The sequence below is a fragment of the Crassostrea angulata genome, chromosome 5, assembly GCF_025612915.1.
Source record: "Crassostrea angulata isolate pt1a10 chromosome 5, ASM2561291v2, whole genome shotgun sequence".
Taxonomy (NCBI): domain Eukaryota; kingdom Metazoa; phylum Mollusca; class Bivalvia; order Ostreida; family Ostreidae; genus Magallana; species Magallana angulata.
In genome coordinates, this window is record NC_069115.1 from 7356725 (window position 1) to 7376443 (window position 19719).

Below are 19719 nucleotides of genomic sequence, written 5' to 3' on the forward strand. Positions count from 1 at the left end.
AAAAAAATGGGGACCGTGATTTCACTTCGAGAAATCAAGAACTTCAAGAGATCGAAGTTCGAGCCATCAAGTGTCACCTGTTTAGGAAAATGTTTAAAAATCTTCTTCTCAAGAACTACAATGCAACAGTTTGGGATATTACTATGCATACATCCTTGGCTATTGTAGATTCTAAATTGTTAATATTGTGCCCTGGACTAATACTGGGCACCAAGAGGGGTTCAAAGTTTAACATAGAAATATATAAGAAAAATGTTTAAAAATCTTCTTCTTGAGAACTACAATGTTACAGTTTGTAAGATTACTATGCAAGGATCCTCAAATAGTAAAAATTCTAAATTGTAAAAGCCGTGACCCCCGGACCAACACTGGGGCCCCAGAAGGGTTTAAAGTTTAACATAGAAATATATGGGAAAGTGTTTAAAAATCTTCTTCTCAAGAACTACAGTGCAACAGTTCGTGGGATTACTATGCAAGCATCCTCTGATTATCAAGATTCTAGATTGTGGAAGCCGCGACCCCCAGACTAATACTGCATGGGGACCCAGAAGGGGTGCAAAGTTAACATAGAAATATATAGGGAACATGTTTGAAAATCTTCTCAAGTAATACAGTGCAACAGTTTGTTGGATTACTATGCAAGCATCTGTGGCTATTGTAGATTCTAAATTGGTAAAATCTAATACTCGGGCCCCAAGAGGGGTTCAAAGTTTAATATAGAAGTAAATGGGGAAAATGTTTAAAAATCTTCTTCGCGAGAACTGCAATGCCACAATTTGTGAGATTAATATGCATGCAACCTTGGATAATGAAGATTCAATATCTTTAAAATAGTGACCCCTGGACTAATACTGGTGACCAAAGACAGATTCAAATTTTAATGTAGTTGTATATATGGAAACATGTTTAAAAATTTTCTTCTCGAGAACTACAATGCTTTAATTTGTTAGATTTCTACGTAAGCATCCTCAAATAGTGTAGATTCTAAATTATGAAAGTGCCGTGACCCTCTATCTAATACTGGAGCTCCAGAAGGGGTTCAAAGTTTAACATAGAAATATATATGGAAAATGTTTAAAAATTTTCTTCTTGAGAATTACAATGCTACAGTTTGTGACATTACTGGAATGCTGGAATTTTGTCTCTAAACAGGGTTTAAACTTCACTAAAATTTTCACTAGCCATGTGGGCTCCTAAAGTTTCAAATTTAGGAGCCCACAACTAAACTTGTTAGCCCACATACCAATTACTTGTAACATGAGAAATGTATGAAAAAATTGAACTGCAAACAACCTTTTAAAATCAATCTTTATTCAGTGACTGGTTATTGACTGCCTCCTTTGCCTTGCTATGTTTTTAATTTCAGCACAGTTTTTTTGCACCTTCCACTTTTCGTTTTTTTTTAACAATAAAATCTAAATTTTAAAAGGTGCAACCTTTTGCAAAAGTTCACGTCGCTTCATTAGAAACTATTTCCCTTCTCTGTTAACCATGGTCTCCCAATAACCCGATTCTCTTTGTACTGCATCTTCCTTTTTAGCTCACCTGAGCTGAAAGCTCAAGTGAGCTATTCTGATCACATTTTGTCCGTCGTCCGTCTGTCTGTCTGTCTGTCTGTCTGTCTGTCCGTCTGTAAACTTTTTACATTTTGAACTTCTTCTCTAAATCCGCTTATCCAATTTCAACCAAATTTGGCACAAAGCATCCTTAAGTGAGGGCGAATATAAATTGCAAAAATAAAAGTCCGATCTGTATTCAAAGCGGAGAAAACCTTGAAACTGTAGAAAAGGGGGGGGGGTGCATTTTGAAAAATCTTCTTCTCAAGAACTACTGATTCCAATTCAACGTAGTTTAGCATAAATTATCTTTATGGGAAGGAAAATATAAATTGCAAAAATTAAGTGCTAATTCTGTTTCAAATCTGAGTTATTACGAAAATAATAATAAAGGAAATGCGTGTTTTAATCAGTTTAATAGCTTCGGGTTCGGCATCCGGTAATCTGGCATCCGGTAAAATGGGTAGGCAAGACTTGGTCTGGGCAAAACAAAGATTGGCAGTTATTAATCTGCCAATCTCATTAAAATTTCAGGATATTTGATGGACTAGTATATTTGTATTCGCTGTAAATATTGCTGCAAAATAATGCGTATTTGGAATTGACGATTGTCGATCTGCCTTGGCTTATTTTTTGCCACGGCCCTTGTTTGCAAACCCATTTTACCTAGACTCGTATTCCATACTTCTAAAACGAGGTTCTTTGTATAAAGCAGCCATGACATTATACGAAAAAGGGTCGATCTGACTATGATGAATTCGCTTGTTGTGCAACAGTTCGCGTATGAAGGGAAATTTTTGAAACATGCAAAATATATTGTTGCCGATTTTGTGAAGCAATCTCTACCCAGAGTTATCGTTCCTGCTTCGCTCCACTTATACCTGTGTTAACGTCTAAAAAGTAGTGCCACGAAAACATTGGTAATGGAGTATTACTCCGAGAAATAGTTCTTTGTTTGTTACCGTGATTTACCAATAAAAATCTTTTTATTTCAATATTTTTAGCGAGGCTTTAACATCGAAATGTAGACTGAATACATATAAATCTATAATTTATAATATCATGATTGAGAATGGGTTTTGCCAAGATTCTTGGCATTTAGACGTTAACAGAGGTGTTGTAGCGCAGCGTAATACGCCCTCTGGTGAGAGATTGTTTGTGAAGTAAATGTAGACTGAATACATATAAATCTATAATTTATAATATCATGATTGAGAATGGGTTTTGCCAAGATTCTTGGCATTTAGACGTTAACAGAGGTGTTGTAGCGCAGCGTGATACGCCCTCTGGTGAGAGATTGTTTGTGAAGTAAATTGAGGCTAAATATTTCAATGCGTTGACAGTTTTCACACATGACGTTGGTGTTAGCTTGTTCCGATTTTCGTTTCGTTTTCATTATTTCTGCTTGTAACCTGGGAACTATCGTCTGTATTATTACGTGATTTTTACGTATCAAATCAAACAGAGACTTTGGTAAATCAAACAGTTAACTGTTTACCTGCGCAAATTAAGCAAAATCTGATGTATCAAAAAATAATGAAATACAATTCATTCTATCGGTAATTCGATCGGCATTATCTTTTGCGTAATGGTAGATTAATGCAATAGGTTTTGTTGCGATGATCGGCATTTTCTCAAGTTTATCCAGTTTAAATAAAGTTTGGCATTGCTGACGGAAATATGTAGGTATATACATGTATATATATGATTCATTTCGAAAAAATAAATTGTGTTCTTTATTTGTTATAGTGAATGTTTCTTGTGTTTAATTGTTTTCAATTTCTATTTACTAACCATATTTGAGTGTTAAACTTCAAATTATAAGCAAGATACAGAGATTTGCTCACAATTCTATGTTTGTACACAGATCTTAAAAACTAAAGATTAAAAAAGTAAAAAATTTGTCAATATTTATTAAGAAAATTTTCACAAAGTCTGTTCGTTCAGAAACCAACTTTAACATCTTATTGTATTGTAAACTTAACATTTTTTCGTCATTATTACTCTTACTGTACATGTGATCCTTCACTGTGTTTGTGTACATTTGTATAAACTGATTTTGAACCTCAAATACCAGTGAACTGGTCTTGAGTGAATAAAAGAATATAAGATCTTAGGCCTTTCTTTTTTTTCCATTTTAAATGCTGAATGGGAAATACCAAGTTAAAAATCATAAGCTAAATGTAATAAACTCATGTGAACAAAATATGAATCAAACCTAGGCGAACTGTGAGCTCTGTATCTTGCTTATAATTCTACAATTGACGCTGAAATTTTGGTTGAACATTAGAAAATCTCTATGAATAGAGTATGTTAAATACTTGTACAAACAAAATAAAAGAATGATACTGTGAAATCATTAGATTTCGTGGTGGCTTATTTTTCGTGGAATTCGTGGGTACCTCTCATCCACGAAATAACATCCTTCACGAATTGATGAATTAGGGTAATAAAGTCATATTCCCTTTTGTAGATATATATGAATACACGAAATTACGTCCCCACGAACCTGTAAAATGTAAGTCATCCACGAAAATTGGGTCACGAAATTTAATGATTCCACAGTATTCTGTATATATCTACTCTCTGGGGCCCTCTCTTTATACAATAAATAATGTGAAATCTACATCAATTTTGATAGTTTTTCAGACACGAGTAAATAAAAACGACATCTTTAAAACAGTTTCCATATTTCTGACACATTTCTGTTGCGGGGATAAAGTAATTATTGCTATTCCTAAGAATATCACAGCGGAAAATTATCCTGGTTTGTACGCGAAGTAAATAACAGTCATTTAATTATAATGGAGAAGACAAATAAAATTTTTGAATGTTTTTAATTTGATGAATTGAGCACATTGAGGTACAATTTTCTTCTTCACATCTATACATGTAGGGTTTTTAAAATAAAAAACAATAACTATTATTTTTTTTTAATACAATAACTAATAAGTACTGAGTAGTAGATGAAAAAAATGTACCTATATGCTCTCATATATTTTGATCACTTTACAAAGTGGGGGGGGGGGGGGAGCAGAAAGAAAATATAGGGATTTGGAAGTTAACAACTTAACAGTATACCTCTACCAAATGTTTAGTTTTATATCTTGCATAGAAATTTCTTATTCTGGTAAAAAATAGTATTTCATGAAGGTACAATGTCAAAGATTACATGTATACAAAAAAGTGTAAAATTTGAATACTTTACAATATTTATTTTTTGTTTTTCTACCGAGGGACCATATGGCACAATATCTTTTGAACACCCATTGTTGCTCAGGTGAGCGATGTGGCCCCATGGGCCTCTTGTTTTAATTAAGTTTATAATACCCATCTCATGACTGTGACTCAGACCGACCCCACTTCTAATTAATCTCTCCAATATTTAAAAAAAAAAACGTGAACTGTGTGTATGCCTCGCTGTCTTGATTTAGTATTCATCATTGAAATGCTTTACAGTAAGCGAAATGATAGGAGTTTGATGAAGCGTTTACGTCATCTTGATTTTTGGAATAACAAACTTGATAAAATACCAATATAAATATATCGATGGAATTTCTGTTACCAAAATTTTCATTTGCCATGTGGGCGAACATGATTTGAAATTTAAGAGCCCACAGCAAATTTTACTCGCATTTGGCGAGTGGGCGAGTGTTAAGTTTAAACCCTGCTAAACACTCTACATGGTTTCTCTGATCCTTACAGTCCGAAGTCTCTATGCTGGTTTGTTCCCGTTTTGCACACATTTGAAAATTAGGTATCGAAAAAATGTGTGCGAAACGGGAATTTGACCAGGTGAGATAATTGCTTAATTGCTATAGTCTATATCACAGGTCCTGTAAGGGCAATTGACAATGAAATAAATAAAACATATCTACTGGCAATTGATATTTACATTTATTTTATGTTACAATATAACTTGCATAGAAGCACATTTACATAATAATTGACATCCATGTTCTGGAATTTAATTTTAAACATCGATTTGGTCATCAACAATTTCATTAATTTCTTTAAACAAAAAAGATTATTGCAAAAATGTTGTGTATGTATTGCTTTTGTTTAACTTCCTGCCTTTAGGAAGTACATTTACATGCTACAAGTTTGAAGAGAAAATATCATATATTAGTATTTGCTTACATAAATGGAGGAGATGTGTCTAGTGAAAACGCTGCTAATTATTTTTCATTTATGCTGTGGCTTGAATAATCGAAGAGAATACTATTGTCTTTTACTAATTAACAATTTTTAATTGTCAATGAGTCCATGACTAATTAAAAATTGTTAATTAGTAAAAGACACTATTAGACAAATTAATGTATGGCGTATGATGATAAATAGGCAATTTTATATGCTTCAAAAACTGAAAATATTTTTTCACAAAACCTATCAAATGTAGACCTAATTCATACATTTTCAACCTTCTTCAGTTTGAGGTATATCAAATCAATATTTAAATTATTATTTTTGTCGGAATTTATTGAGCTGCTGATTTGAAAATCCAGAAAAGTGACCAGCAATATACTAAAGTGGTGATGTCGATCATAAGATCGACTGTCAAGGCTGCTACTTCGAAGATTGAAATATTTTGTGATAAAGGTCTGTTTCTTTTCATAATAATCTTTCTGTTGATACCAAACAACCAATTATAAACATGCGATTTACATATTTTGCAGCTACAATATAAGTTGTAAAAAGAGACACGGAGTACCCCATATGACTGTCCGTGTAGTTTTCCCCTTTATCATATAATTATCCACTGAATCAGCTTCCAATTGGCCCGGGACCAGCAATTTTTCCTCAATTCATCGAGTTTTATATTTAAAGTAAATGGGCGAAAATGTAAAAGTCAAATCATCTTATCCTTATTTTTCTTATCAGTGAGCGGAAATTTAGACTAAAAATATTAATTTGATCTTTATTTTATCAAATGAAAAAAATTGTGATAGTTATTAGTCTAAAACACAACAAAATATCTATATTTTTCTTGTTTCATGGGGCTGATGAATGAATGATAAAACACAAGTAAAAATCCAGGTAAAATCTTTGACTGAAAGCAGACTATAATTGCTATCACAACACAATTCACACCTATTGTTCTATACCCAATTATCAAATGTGTGCAAAACGAGAACACACCTCTAAGCTGACTCTCTCAAAAACTAATTTACAAAAAATAATCTTTTCTATGAAATGGCCTAAGGTAAAGTTGTCACATAGGGCTAATCAAATAATTAACTTAATATCAGTGTCATCCCTTTGATGTGAAGAAGTCAAAGTGGTTTTGTTTACCCTAACTAGCACCTATGAGTGTCCAGTGCCATGAGTAGTGTCAATGACATAATAGAGATAAATAATTCTGTGAAATCACTAAATAATCAAGGAGATTAAGAAGTACATGTAAGCAACAGCTTGGGAAAACCTTCATAAATAATAAGGATCCATAAGGCCAGCATTTTTTTATTTTTAGATTTACGAAATATTTTTCAAATTATTTGGTGAGGAGGAGGGAAAAAAAATAAAAATAAAATTGAAAAATTTGTCCGTCAAGAAAAAAAATGAAAATAAAACAATTTTTCAACAATATTTTTTTTATTTTTAAAATAAGAACATGTGTCTAGGAGCTGCCATTTTTTAAAAATATCTAAGTAATTTTGGTTGTTGGTGATGTTCTTATCATAACATATTTTATCCATGGGCACTGAAAATTTGTGTTGATATATTGTACATGCATGTATAAAAACGAAGGTTTTTTTTTTTATAAATACAAGTACATACTGTACATATACATTAAGACCAAAAAAAAAAATAAGGGAGTTTTCACTTCTTCCTTGCAGAAAAATAGGAAGAAGTTTGAGAAATAATTTATTTGATTAAATTAACAATGCTATTCACAAATTCAAAATTTAAAATATTGTTACTGAAAAGAAATTGGATTAGAAGCATGTCCATAAATGTCAGTAAAAAATCAAACAAGTTTTTTTATTTAAAAAAGACTAAATAACTTTTAAAATTTTATTTATTTATGTAACTATACCTTTAATAAAGGAAATGTTTCGTTATTTTGTTAGCTTTAACCTTAATGACAAATAAAATTATTCTCTTTCCTTCAGTCATAAGACCTGTGTTCAGTGTGTTTAGGGTTATTAGTCCAACCCTATGACCCACTTACAACCGTTATGTAGATGATCTATTTCCAAACGGTTAAATTATGATTATTCTAGAATTTATTTTGCAAAAGTGTTTTTTTTTTAAAGTAACTTATCATTTTCTTGTCAATGAGGTGTTTTTTTTTAATTTACAGAATTGTGATAGAAAAAGACTTCAACTTCTCTTTATTGAGGAAATTCTGGCTAAGTTGCCGATCACAAAACTTAATAGGGTCGTAAATTGTAGGTTTGGACGAAAGCAAACAGGAGTAGGCCCTTTGGTGGTTTTTTTGTGACTTCTAGTGCCTGTGACTTGATCGGAAAGAACTTGGTCTTTTTATTAAATCAATGCATGAACAACAATAATTCAGATTACACATACGTGATTGCATCAACATTTATTTTTATTTTTACCAGAAAGAAAACTTCGGGTCGGAGGAAAAAATAAAATAAATAGCTAGTTCAGGTCCTTTTATTTTTATTTGAATTTTTAAAAAATAGGGTCGGCGGGTTTGTAAATCGAAATTTTAAAAAATGCTGGCCTAAAGAATTGCTAAGTATGGGAACATATATGTGTATGATAAGAATAAAGTAAAATAATGAGTAAACTCAGGTGACCTATTGCTATCTGTTTTCCTCCGTCGTGGTGCGTCGTGCGACGTGCGTCGTGCAATAACAATTTACATTTTTAACTTCTTAAAAACTACAAGGCCAGTTGTTCCCATTTTTGTTGTGAAGCATATCTATGGTAAGAGGAATGTAAATTTTGAAATTGGTGGCTCTACCACCCCAGGGTGCCACAGGTGGGGCCAAATATACAAAAAACAGCCAAATTTTCAAAAATCTTCTTCTCTTCCCCCATAGATAATTGTTAAAAACTAAATGCATAGATATAATGTCCATGAAGCCCTCTACCAAAATTGTGAAATTTATGGCCCCTCAGTCAGGGGTTCAGGCTCTAGGGTAGGGCCAAAATGGCCATTAGGTAAAAATGTATTAAATCTTAAGAAAACTTCTACTCTTCTCCCATAGATATTTGTTAATAACTAATGATGTCCATGAAGCCCTCTACCAAAATTGTGAAATTTATGGCCCCTCGGTCAGGGGTTCAGGCTCTAGGGTGGGGCCAAAATGGCCATTAGGTAAAAATGTATTAAATCTTAAGAAAACTTCTATTCTTCTCCCATAGATATTTGTTAAAAACTAAATGCATGGATATGATGTCCATGAAGCCCTCTACCAAAATTGTGAAATTTATAGCTCCTGGGTCAAGGGTTCAGGCTCAAGGGTGGGGCCAAAATGGCCTTAGAGTAAAAATATATTAAATCTTAAAAAATCTTCTTCTCTACTCCCATATATATTTGTGAAAAACTTAAGGCCAGGATATGATGTCCTTGTGTTAAGTGGCATCAAATAGTATGTAGGTCAGGGGCCCCGGGGGTGGTCCTGTCCCACCTCAGACAGGAAGTGCAAGAATATCTTGAAAACGGTTAAGAACCCTAATTACCTAACTGACTCCTTTTCTATTACTAGCTCATTGACTCAAACAAGACAGACTGAGTGCTTGTTTTGTTATTTTATTTATTAATAAAATATCCATTAAAGCCACAGTAATTTTGATTTATTATATATTACTTTATTCTTGATAATGCTTAACTTAATTGTAAATCCAATATATCGGATATCGCATCTGAAAATATTGTATCATATCGTATCGGAAAATCTTTACCAATACAAAGCCCTAACATTGTCCAGATAGTTTGTATTATGCCTATTGTTCCTCAGGTGAGTGATGTGGCCCATGGGCCTCTTGTAAAAAAAAAAAAAAAAATATTGGCCTGAGAACCAATCTGTGAATTATACCCCCGCAAACGAATTTTTTACTTTTGCATGGAACAGTCTGAAAATTTGTACATATGTTGAACACCATCTGAAGATGTGCACCTGCAATTTTTTAAAGATCAGTCAAGATTTAATGATTTTATGACAGTTTTCATTTTCCTTATTCTATATATTGTACACTGATGTTGAAAAGTAAGGGAGGTAATCCTTTCAGACTTTATTAATTAATTAAAAGTATTAAAACGCTCTAAAATATATTTATATTAATACATCCAGATGGAGGTTTTTTGTCTTTATTTCTTAACTAAATTTATTTTTTATAAGTATTCTATCAACTGACATGCACAATTTTGTTTGTCAATGATAAATTCTTAGGAGCTAATAAGAACATCAAAGACAAGTGTGGCTGAATTCATTTGTCCCAAGGGGGCCATTATCTGAGCCACGGTTTAGATGGAGCATGTGTTTAGGGAAAATTGATAATCTGTAAAATGGGCAGTGGTTTTGGGGTTATTTTTATACTGCTTTATGTAAACCAAAAGTTTCTATCATTATAAGGAAATAAATAATATCATTATTAATAAAGAAGTTAACTATATTTAGAAGCTGTTTAAATTTATTAGTCAAGTAAATTGATGAAGTGGTCCTATAGGGCATTAATTTAAATGAAATTCAAAATTACTGATATGATTGTAGTGTTTTGGCAATTTTAAAATTGTTTGTAATTTTAAATTTTCTTTTTTTCATATTTGTACATAGTATGCTAATTATGATAATGTTTTGGAAGTTTATCCAATTTAACAAGCTCATCAAAGAAAATCATAGTCCTATGGGATCAATTTTCTGATATGGAGTTGCATTGTACCATAGGAGAAAGTGAGGAAAATTTGGAACAACTAATTGCATCAGTCAAGACTCTGATTAGAAAGATATTCAAAGTTTTATCAACAGAAGAGCATTGCTTGCCCCCTTTCATTTACTGCAAAGGGAGGGGACGGGTATTGTCACTTTGTTGGTTTTTCTTTAAAACAATGACAAAAAAAATATCAGATACATAAATTTGTAAATGTATTATTGTTATACATATGCATTTACAGTGAAGTTTTAAAAATTTTGATTTTAAATTTTTTGTTTGTTAACTAATTTAGATTTTTTAGCTCACCTGAGCCAAAGGCTCAAGTGAGCTTTTCTGATCACAATTTGTCCGTTGTTGTAAACTTTTCACATTTTCATCTTCTTCTCAAGAACCACTGGACAGATTTCAACCAAATTTGGCACAAAGCACCACTAGGTGAAGGGGATTCAAGTTTGTTCAAATGAAGGGCCACACCCTTTTTAAAGGGGAGATAATTGAGAATTATTGAAAATTTGTTGGTATTTTTTAAAAATCTTCTTCTCAAAAACTATTAGGCCGGTAAAGCTTAAACTTGTGTGGAGGCATCATCAGGTAGTGTAGATTCAAGTTTGTTCAAATCATGGTCCCCGGGGGTAGGGTGGGGAGGCCACAGTTGGGGGATCAAGTTTTACATAGGAATATATAGAGAAAATCTTTAAAAATTTTCTTCTCAAAAGCTATCAGGCCAGAATGATTCAAATTAAAATGGGAGCATCCTCATGTAGTGTAGATTCAAGTTTGTTCAAATCATGGTCCCCGGGGGTAGGGTGGGGCCACAATTGGGGGATCAAGTTTTACATAGGAATATATAAAGAAAATCTTTAAAATCTTCTTCTCAAAAACTATTTGGCCAGAAAAGCTCAAATTAAAATGGAAGCATCCTCATGTAGTGTAGATTCAAGTTTGTTCAAATCATGGTCCCCGGGGGTAGGGTGGGGCCACAATTGGGGATCAAGTTTTACATAGGAATATATAGAGAAAATCTTTTAAAAAGTTTCTTTTAAAAACTATTAGGCCAGAAAAGCTCAAATTAAAATGGAAGAATCCTCAGGATGTGTTGATTCAAGTTTGTTCAAATCATGGTCCCCGGGGGTAGGGTGGGGCCACAATTGGGGGATCAAGTTTTACATAGGAATATATAGAGAAAATCTTTTAAAAATTTTCTTCTCAAAAACTATTAGGCCAGAAAAGCTCAAATTTGAGTGGAAGCATCCTCATGTAATGTAGATTCAAGTTTGTTCAAATCATGGTCCCCGGGGGTAGGGTGGGGCCACAATTGGGGGATCAAGTTTTACATAGGAATTTATAGAGATAATCTTTAAAAATCTTCTCCTCAGAAACTATTTGGCCAGAAAAGCTCCAATTTAAATGGAAGAATCCTCAGGACGTGTTGATTCAAGTTTGTTCAAATCATGGTCCCCGGGGGTAGGGTGGGGCCACAATTGGGGGATCAAGTTTTACATAGGAATATATAGAGAAAATCTTTTAAAAATTTTCTTCTCAAAAACTATTGGGCCAGAAAAGCTCAAATTTGAGTGGAAGCATCCTCATGTAATGTAGATTCAAGTTTGTTCAAATCATGGTCCCCAGGGGGTAGGGTGGGGCCACAATTGGGGGATCAAGTTTTACATAGGAATTTATAGAGATAATCTTTAAAAATCTTCTCCTCAAAAACTATTTGGCCAGAAAAGCTCAAATTTAAATGGAAGCATCCTCAGGAAGTGTAAATTCAAGTTTGTTCAAATCTTGTTCCCCGGGGGTAGGGTGGGGCCACAATTGGGGGATCAAGTTTTACATAGGAATAAATGGAGAAAATCTATTAAGAAATTTCTTTTAAAAACTATTTGGCCAGAAAAGCTCAAATTAAAATGGAAGCATCCTCAGGAAGTGTTGATTCAAATTTGTTCAAATCATGGTCCCCAGGGGTAAGGTGGGGCCACAATTGGGGGAATAAGTTTTACATAGGAATATATAGAGAAAATCTTTAAAAATTTTCTTCTCAAAAACTGTTAGGCCAGGAAAGCTCAACTTTGAGTGGAGGCATCATCAGGTAGTGTAGATTCAAGTTTGTTCAAATCATGGTCCCCGGGGGTAGGGTGGGGCCACAATTGGGGGATCAAGTTTTACATAGGAATATCTAGAGAAAATCTTTAAAATCTTCTTCTCAAAAACTATTTGGCCAGAAAAGCTCAAATTAAAATTGAAGCATCCTCATGTAGTGTAGATTCAAGTTTGTTCAAATCATGGTCCCCGGGGGTAGGGTGAGGCCACAATTGGGGGATCAAGTTTTACAATCCTTAAAAATATTCTGGGAAAGTTTTCGGTCCAAAACTCAGTACTTAGTGTGAAAGCACAGGTTATGAGATTAAAGGTAGATTTAAGTTTGATGAAACCATGATTCCCTAGAAATAGGAATAGAGAAAAATCTTCTTACAGGTACAACAACAAAAGGGGCTTTACTAAAAAATAAGAGGTGGATAAAAATTGGCAGATTTTCAAATTTTTTTTTAGCAAGATCTACTGTACTCAGTTATCAAGATATTTTGATACTGTAATGCTAATTTGATCAGAATTAAGGCAATTGTTGCTCAGGTGAGTGATGTGGCCCCTGGGCCTCTTGTTTATTTATGTGTCGCAAACCTTTAATATTCAATTCAATTATTTGTCCCATTTGAAATTAGCCTTGCGGGGGTATAGTCCCATTAGGATAGTTCTAGTTATTTATGGCCTAAGAAAAAATAAAATGATGATGTTAAATTGATCTGCATGTGAAACAAAAATCAAAGTCAACATATAGTTGCAAAAGTTAATTTTTTTTTCATTTCTCAGTTTCAGATTTTCACTGAGTTCTGTTCCAGAAACAGTTATTGAAAGATATTCAGGGAAGCAGATATGTAAATCACTGAGTTGAAAACCACTTCATCTACTTCAAATTTTCAGCAGATATAGAAAAAACACCATGAAGATACTAAAATTATTTAGAAATAAAGTTTTGGAATGCATGAAAGCAGCGGAGGATGACCCTGATGATGCATGCATTGAAGAAAAACGAATCTTAGATGATAACCATTGTCATGCAATAAAAGATGTATCTAATGAAAGTTTATCAAATGAAAGTTTTTTTTTTGTTGCTGATGAGAAGCAATGCAGAGTAAAATCAGAGTACCAGGATTATCATATATCTGCAAGGTTTGGTAATATAGAATATACTATGATGAGACTCACCAAAGATCAAATGAGTTCTGACAACAGATGTCAAGGAATGTGTGTTAAAAAAGACGTTAACTTAGAAAATGAAATGGATTGGCATTCGTCTGATACTCCAAAATTGTCATCAAACATTACAAAAGAGGAGAATAATTTATCAAAAGATGGTGCTGAAAACGGTTGTAATTACAATACAGTTTATACTCAAGAAAGTTCAGCTAGCATTGGATATAGTAAAGCTGTGTTTGAATCGAGATCCTTAGGTCTGATGCCCTCTGAAAACTCAGAATGTCTGGAGTCTTTACAAAACTCATCCCTGTTAGGTGATCCCAAGCCATGTCTTAATGAAAGCTATGATAGGGAATTTGATAAAGATGAAATCGCTAGGGAGAAACTTGATGTTAATTCTGGAGAAATTCCAGCATCAACGATCTCTGATGAAGATTCTACTATATGGCTGACTGAAAGTCGAATGCTGACCAGGTCATCCACACAAACAGATCTCACTTCCTTTAACATACATGACACAGATGAACATGTTAGAGAAAATACAAATCAATTCAGAAACTTGCATTTTTCAGCAGAAAGAGGATTGCAAAGTTGTAGTGATCTGCAGCTACTTGACATAGAGAGTGATGCACTTTTACCAAGTAGTTTTACTTGTACTTGCCATAATCCTAAGTCAGAATTATCACCAGTGAGTACATCTTTGAATGCGTTGAACGTTGAATCATTTACCCAAAATTCATTATCAATGTGCAGAGATGCTGTGAGTCTTAACAGCACCCGACAGCTGTACCGGAGTACTAACATCAGTTCAGATTCCAGTGTTTTTACTGGTACACTTGATAGTTTTAGTCCATTAAGTTTACAAAGGGAAAAGTCACTATCATTACTATCCCTTGGTCTAAGGCAAAGTCTATCACTCTATAGTCTCCAATCTAATCTACACCAGCAAGAATTGGACCAAGTTGCATCCTCTAATTGCATGTGCAGTTGTAAAGAAAGAAGCAAATTATCAGCAAGCTTCTGGAAGACCGATGAATTGGTGGCAATTAATAAAGATGGTGGGGAAATAGGCTCTTTAAAAGATGCTGAGAAGAGTATTGGGAGCAGGGAAAGTGAAATTGGTCCATGTGGGTTTAATGGTACTAATAAAATAAATGGTAGAGAAAAGACCAAGCCACTTGACAATGATGGTATTTCAGCAGGAGATGCAAATGCTTTTGTTGATTCAAGTAAGGAAAACTGTTATCAGTCGGAGTATGAGAATGGAATATATATGGCAGTGAAGCTTCATCCTGATGAAGAAATGCCATTCATAGTCAACAAGGCCACTGAAGAAAAGCTGGACGATACTGTGAAAATTAAATCTAAAGAGAGCGGAGATACATCACAGCGGATGGGTAAACAAAGGATCACCAGCAGAGCCACAGATATACATCACATTCTGAAACTGATAATGTATTTTTTGAATTATTTCCAGGGAAATGACCATGAACGTTTGGATGGTGAAGACAAAAACTATGCTGATCTTTGTAAACTTTACATGGAAACAGAAAATGAAGGAATAAACTGTGATGAATTGAATCATGAGAAAATTTGGTTGTCCAGTACTCGAAACAAAGAGTGTTTCCCCAAAGCGACACCGAAAGAATGTCGAAATGATGGAAAATATATTATTGTGCCATTTTCCAGAGCAATGCTTCATGTTGATTGGAAAATGTCCAGCAATATGATTGCTCATAAAAATGAAACAATGAATAAAGTAAATATTCATTACCGCATAAATGCAATGAAAGAAAAGAGCATTGTATACTTTACAGTATGTGAAAACCAACATCTTATTGGCCCAAGAGCAATATTTTGGCTTCAGTTTCTTGATGACGATAGTGAAAAATATCACAACGAGTTACGCTATCTTCTTCAGAGATTCTGTCCGTGGATAATAAAAATGCCAATTTCAGCGATGACTCTAGATAGAGTTGACAATGACTGTTTTTGCATTCATAATCCATTCAAATATACATCATTGTTGAGAAAAGAATTAAAGTATAGCACGAAGAATGAAGAATGCCATTTCCTCTGTCTTCCACCTCTTCCACCTGCCATCAGTGCTAATAGTCAGAATCCTGTTGATGCTCAGGATAATAATAACCCCTGGAACTGTGCATCTGCTCTTGTGGAAAGAAATTTTACACATAGTCAGTGTTTACAGAGATCTAAAGCAAAGCTGCAAAGAGATTCAAAGAATTCTGATTCAAAATGTGCAACTAACTGTGTGACACCTAAACCACATGTTTCTAAGATTCCCAATAATAATAGAATAAGTAAAACATGGACACAATACCACAATCTACGAAAATATTTAAGGAAAGGGGTGAAAAAAACACAGCAAACTTCAATGAAATATAAACTGTTAAAAGAAAAAAGGACTAAAGATAACAGACTTCCCAGATCTGTAAATTCAATGGTGGCGGACTCTCCTGCAAATGGCAAAGAAGTAATGAACATCATGAACCAAAATCCCACAATGAAACCGATTATATCAACTTCAGAAACGTGTATCTTTATTCTAGAACTAAGATCACGGAGCAATGAAAGAAAAAAACAATTTAAGCATCAGCTTGAGTTAAATGATAGCAGAAAGGAAGAAATCAGAAGAAATCTTGTTAGATTTTACAAAAAATATGAGTCCACTAAACATGGTAGGTCGGTTTCTCTATCACTAGTATCCATGGAGAAAATTGATAGCTTGTCACTCCCTGAGATGGTCTTCAAAATTCAATCCATTTCAAAAGGATTAGGTTTTCTCAGAAGATACCTAAGAATTTCCAAGGACTTTACTATTTCTTCCATAGATGTATTTTTTCCATTGCAGCAAGCAAATCAACAACCTCAAGAAGGGTTGGATAGTGTCTTGCAGCCACTTGACAATGAAACAAGAACAGAATCAGAAGATCACTTGAGAACTGAATGGCTTAGAGTTACCACTTTTCAGACCTTTCCATCTGATGTAGGAATATCTTCTGTAAAATTGGCAAAAAATGGTTTTTATTACACTGGTCAAAACAAGGAGACAAAATGTCATTTCTGCTCCAAGACGTACAATGAGTGGACTTCCACGTCCGATATTGAGGCCATACATCGACAAATCTCTCCAGACTGCCCATTTATCAATGGCAGGGAAACAAATAATATCCCAATACATACCAGCAGCAACCCCTCTGCGAATCAGGAGGGCATTTTTGGTAACTTACAAGGCACTGTCATTGAACGTCTCAGAACCAGTGAGGAGTCTGTGAGTGAAGAGACAGTAGGTGAAGAGACAGTGGGTGAAGAGACAGTGGGTGCCTCCACAAGTTCTTTGACTTTATCTCAAGATCAGATTGAGCAGCTGCCACCATCTTTGCCAACCCCTGATCGACCCGAGGGAAAGCCGCCTCCAACAACTGCACTGCTAACTGAGGCCAGAGAAACAGATAAAGAGAGTTCACTTCAGAAGCCAGGTAATGCCATCAAATTCAGAGACACATACTGTCAAGTTTACCAACATTTACATGTATGCAAGAAAATTGCTCAATGTTCACAAGAGACTTAAATATGGTCACCACTGCTTCTTGCAGATTCAGTCATCTAATGTCTCGCATTAGTTTAAAGACTGTTGTTAAACTTGATCATAAAACAAGAATTGACAAATCAGTTAATTATAAGAAAATTTAATAAATACAAGTTTCAAAACACTTTCCCCTCTTCCCCTGTTCCTGTTATATTGGGTTCAATGGTCATAGGGCATGACCAAAAACAGAAAGATGGCTGGTTCAAATCTGGCTGTAGACACCTGCTGTTGTGTGTTATGCCCTTGGATGCATTTAATCTGATTTAAGAGGGAGTTGGTAACTCATTGGCTACAGAAACTGTTTAGACTGGTCGAATGAATCCTATACTGAATGGAAATGAATTAACAATTTCTGTCGTATTACAAACCATGAAAAAATGACCCTCTTATCTCAAGCATGCATTAATATGAAGATTCCGTCAAGGTAAAATTTATTTAAATTTCATATATATTATTACATGTTTATGAATAACATAAAATCTTTACAATGACTTAAGGAGGCTTGTTCTGTAGGGTTCAAACCTTTGTTAATAATTATGATGACTCATTTTTGTTTTAAATACAACACATTGAGTTTTGATAACAATTTATCTAAATATTGTAAAGAGTAAATAAGAATGAAATAAAAAATCTGAATTGTTGATAAAAAAGACTGTATGAACAACTTTTGAATTAAAATGTACGATGGCTGAATTAAGAAAAACTATTCAATATGACAGTGGCAGATGTTAGTGAAACTTTGTTTCATTGCATTCTCCATTACGGAAATGCATTAACTAAAGTTGTTGGCTAAACATGGAAATAATTGTAAGTACAAAGAAGAAAGGAAATAACATACCGGTAATGAGCAAGGCTGAATACTGATTCAGAAAAAATAATGCAGTGCTAGTATATATTGTATGAACTGCTGAACACAAACAGATCTTATATGCTACCATAGTAGAATAATGCCCTAATATTGAACATTTTAGTCTCTCCTCAAGCACTAAGTAAATCTAAGCTTAAAAGAGAAAAGAAAAAGAGAAAGAAGGAAGAACAGACAAGAATTAAGGGTGAACCCAGAAGCAGCCAATTAGCACCAGGGGGCCTTGTCATCAGTGAAGTTCCAGATAAACAGGAGGAGGTGTTATCTTCACTATCACAGTCATCTTCAGTGCCTCCAGGGCTGGTTATTGAGGAGGTCCAGCCTAGTCCTGGGGGTAACCCTAACACGCAGGAAGAGGCTACATCAGTAGGAGGTGCATCAGGATTAACCCCGCACTCTAGCCAGCTTGCCGAATCAAAGTCATTAAATTCTGGAGTAAGCAGGACTTCAAATGAATCATCAGAAAGGTCATTACCAAGACAGAACAGTACCAACCCTTCAAACCCTCCTCAAGGTGGAGCAACAGCCAAGGCGAAGTCTAGCGGTCCAAATGAAGGAGGGGCTGGTCCTGATAGACAACCACAAGGGGGATCCAGTCAGCCGGCCCCGTCAAGAGGTGGTGCAAATCCCCCCTCCCAGACACCTGCAGAGAGACTGGCCCAGTTGGACCCCCTGGGGATTAACTTTGACAAGCCCAAGTACCCCGCCTATGCTGTCTATTCCAACAGACTGAGTTCCTTTGATGGCTGGCCCTCTCACATGGCTCAGACCCCCAGGGACATGGCCCGGGCAGGATACTTCTATGCAGGTCAGTTCTCTCTAAGAGTAAAATGTGGGGGATGTTAAGACATTCCATCTACTGTTACAGTACAGTTTATTTATTAATAACATGTTTATTACAAATAGTTTTTAAGGAACATCATAAGATGTATTTTTTGCTGTATGTTGGATAATTTTGGAGTACTCCAAAGTTTTACTTAACAAATTAACTATTCTATAAAATTTGACATTGTTTTGACTAAGTGTAAACAAAATTTTATGCAGTGATATAAAATGTTCTTCATGTTATACCTAACATTTAGACATATAACCATTTATAGGGATGGGACGATCCACCGATATTTGGATCGATACATTTACCATTAATACAATGATACCTAAGTGAACTTTTTTTTTATTTTCCAAAAATATCTGAGCTTCATATATCGGCTATTTTTAGTCTGCGCGCCTAATATGAAAGTACAAAGATGGCGGAAAACCTCATAAGTTGTCAAAACTGATAGTAAGCTAAATCTGAAGTGTGGACAACTTTTGGATTACTTGTTTATGAACAAGTAGTGTATATGAGACTTAAGTAATTTGTAAATTGTGCAACGCTCATTTTAAATATATCAAAATAACTTTGGACAAGCGGTAATACATTGACAGATTGAATAAATTTTTAACCCTTATTCATGTTTTCATTTAGTTGCAATGTATCGTGATATGTATCGTATCGCATCTCATGTATCATAATATGTACCGAATCGGCTAAGTACAGAATCGTCCCCAGCCTAACCATTTAGCATGTTGAATATTTCCTCTTA

At 34.4% G+C, this 19719-nt stretch overlaps 1 protein-coding gene and 1 long non-coding RNA gene across 5 annotated transcripts in view; one reads left to right on the top strand and one right to left on the bottom strand.

Moving 5' to 3' along the window:
- The window catches only part of LOC128183366 (uncharacterized), an 83301-nt gene that overhangs the window by 13206 nt on the left and 50376 nt on the right, over positions 1–19719 (bottom strand). The window lies entirely within an intron of this gene.
- Positions 1–19719, top strand: part of LOC128183365 (baculoviral IAP repeat-containing protein 2-like) — a 34516-nt gene that overhangs the window by 2391 nt on the left and 12406 nt on the right. Inside the window, exons 1-3 of one of the 2 annotated variants that reach the window (XM_052852349.1) lie at positions 16218–16357; positions 16531–17158; positions 18240–18941. In XM_052852349.1, coding sequence (XP_052708309.1) covers positions 16286–16357; positions 16531–17158; positions 18240–18941 — 1402 coding nt within the window. In that variant the 5' untranslated portion in view covers positions 16218–16285. Of the gene's footprint in view, positions 1–13271; positions 17159–18239; positions 18942–19719 lie in introns of those variants that run through there. The other variant, XM_052852348.1, reaches the window with a different exon arrangement.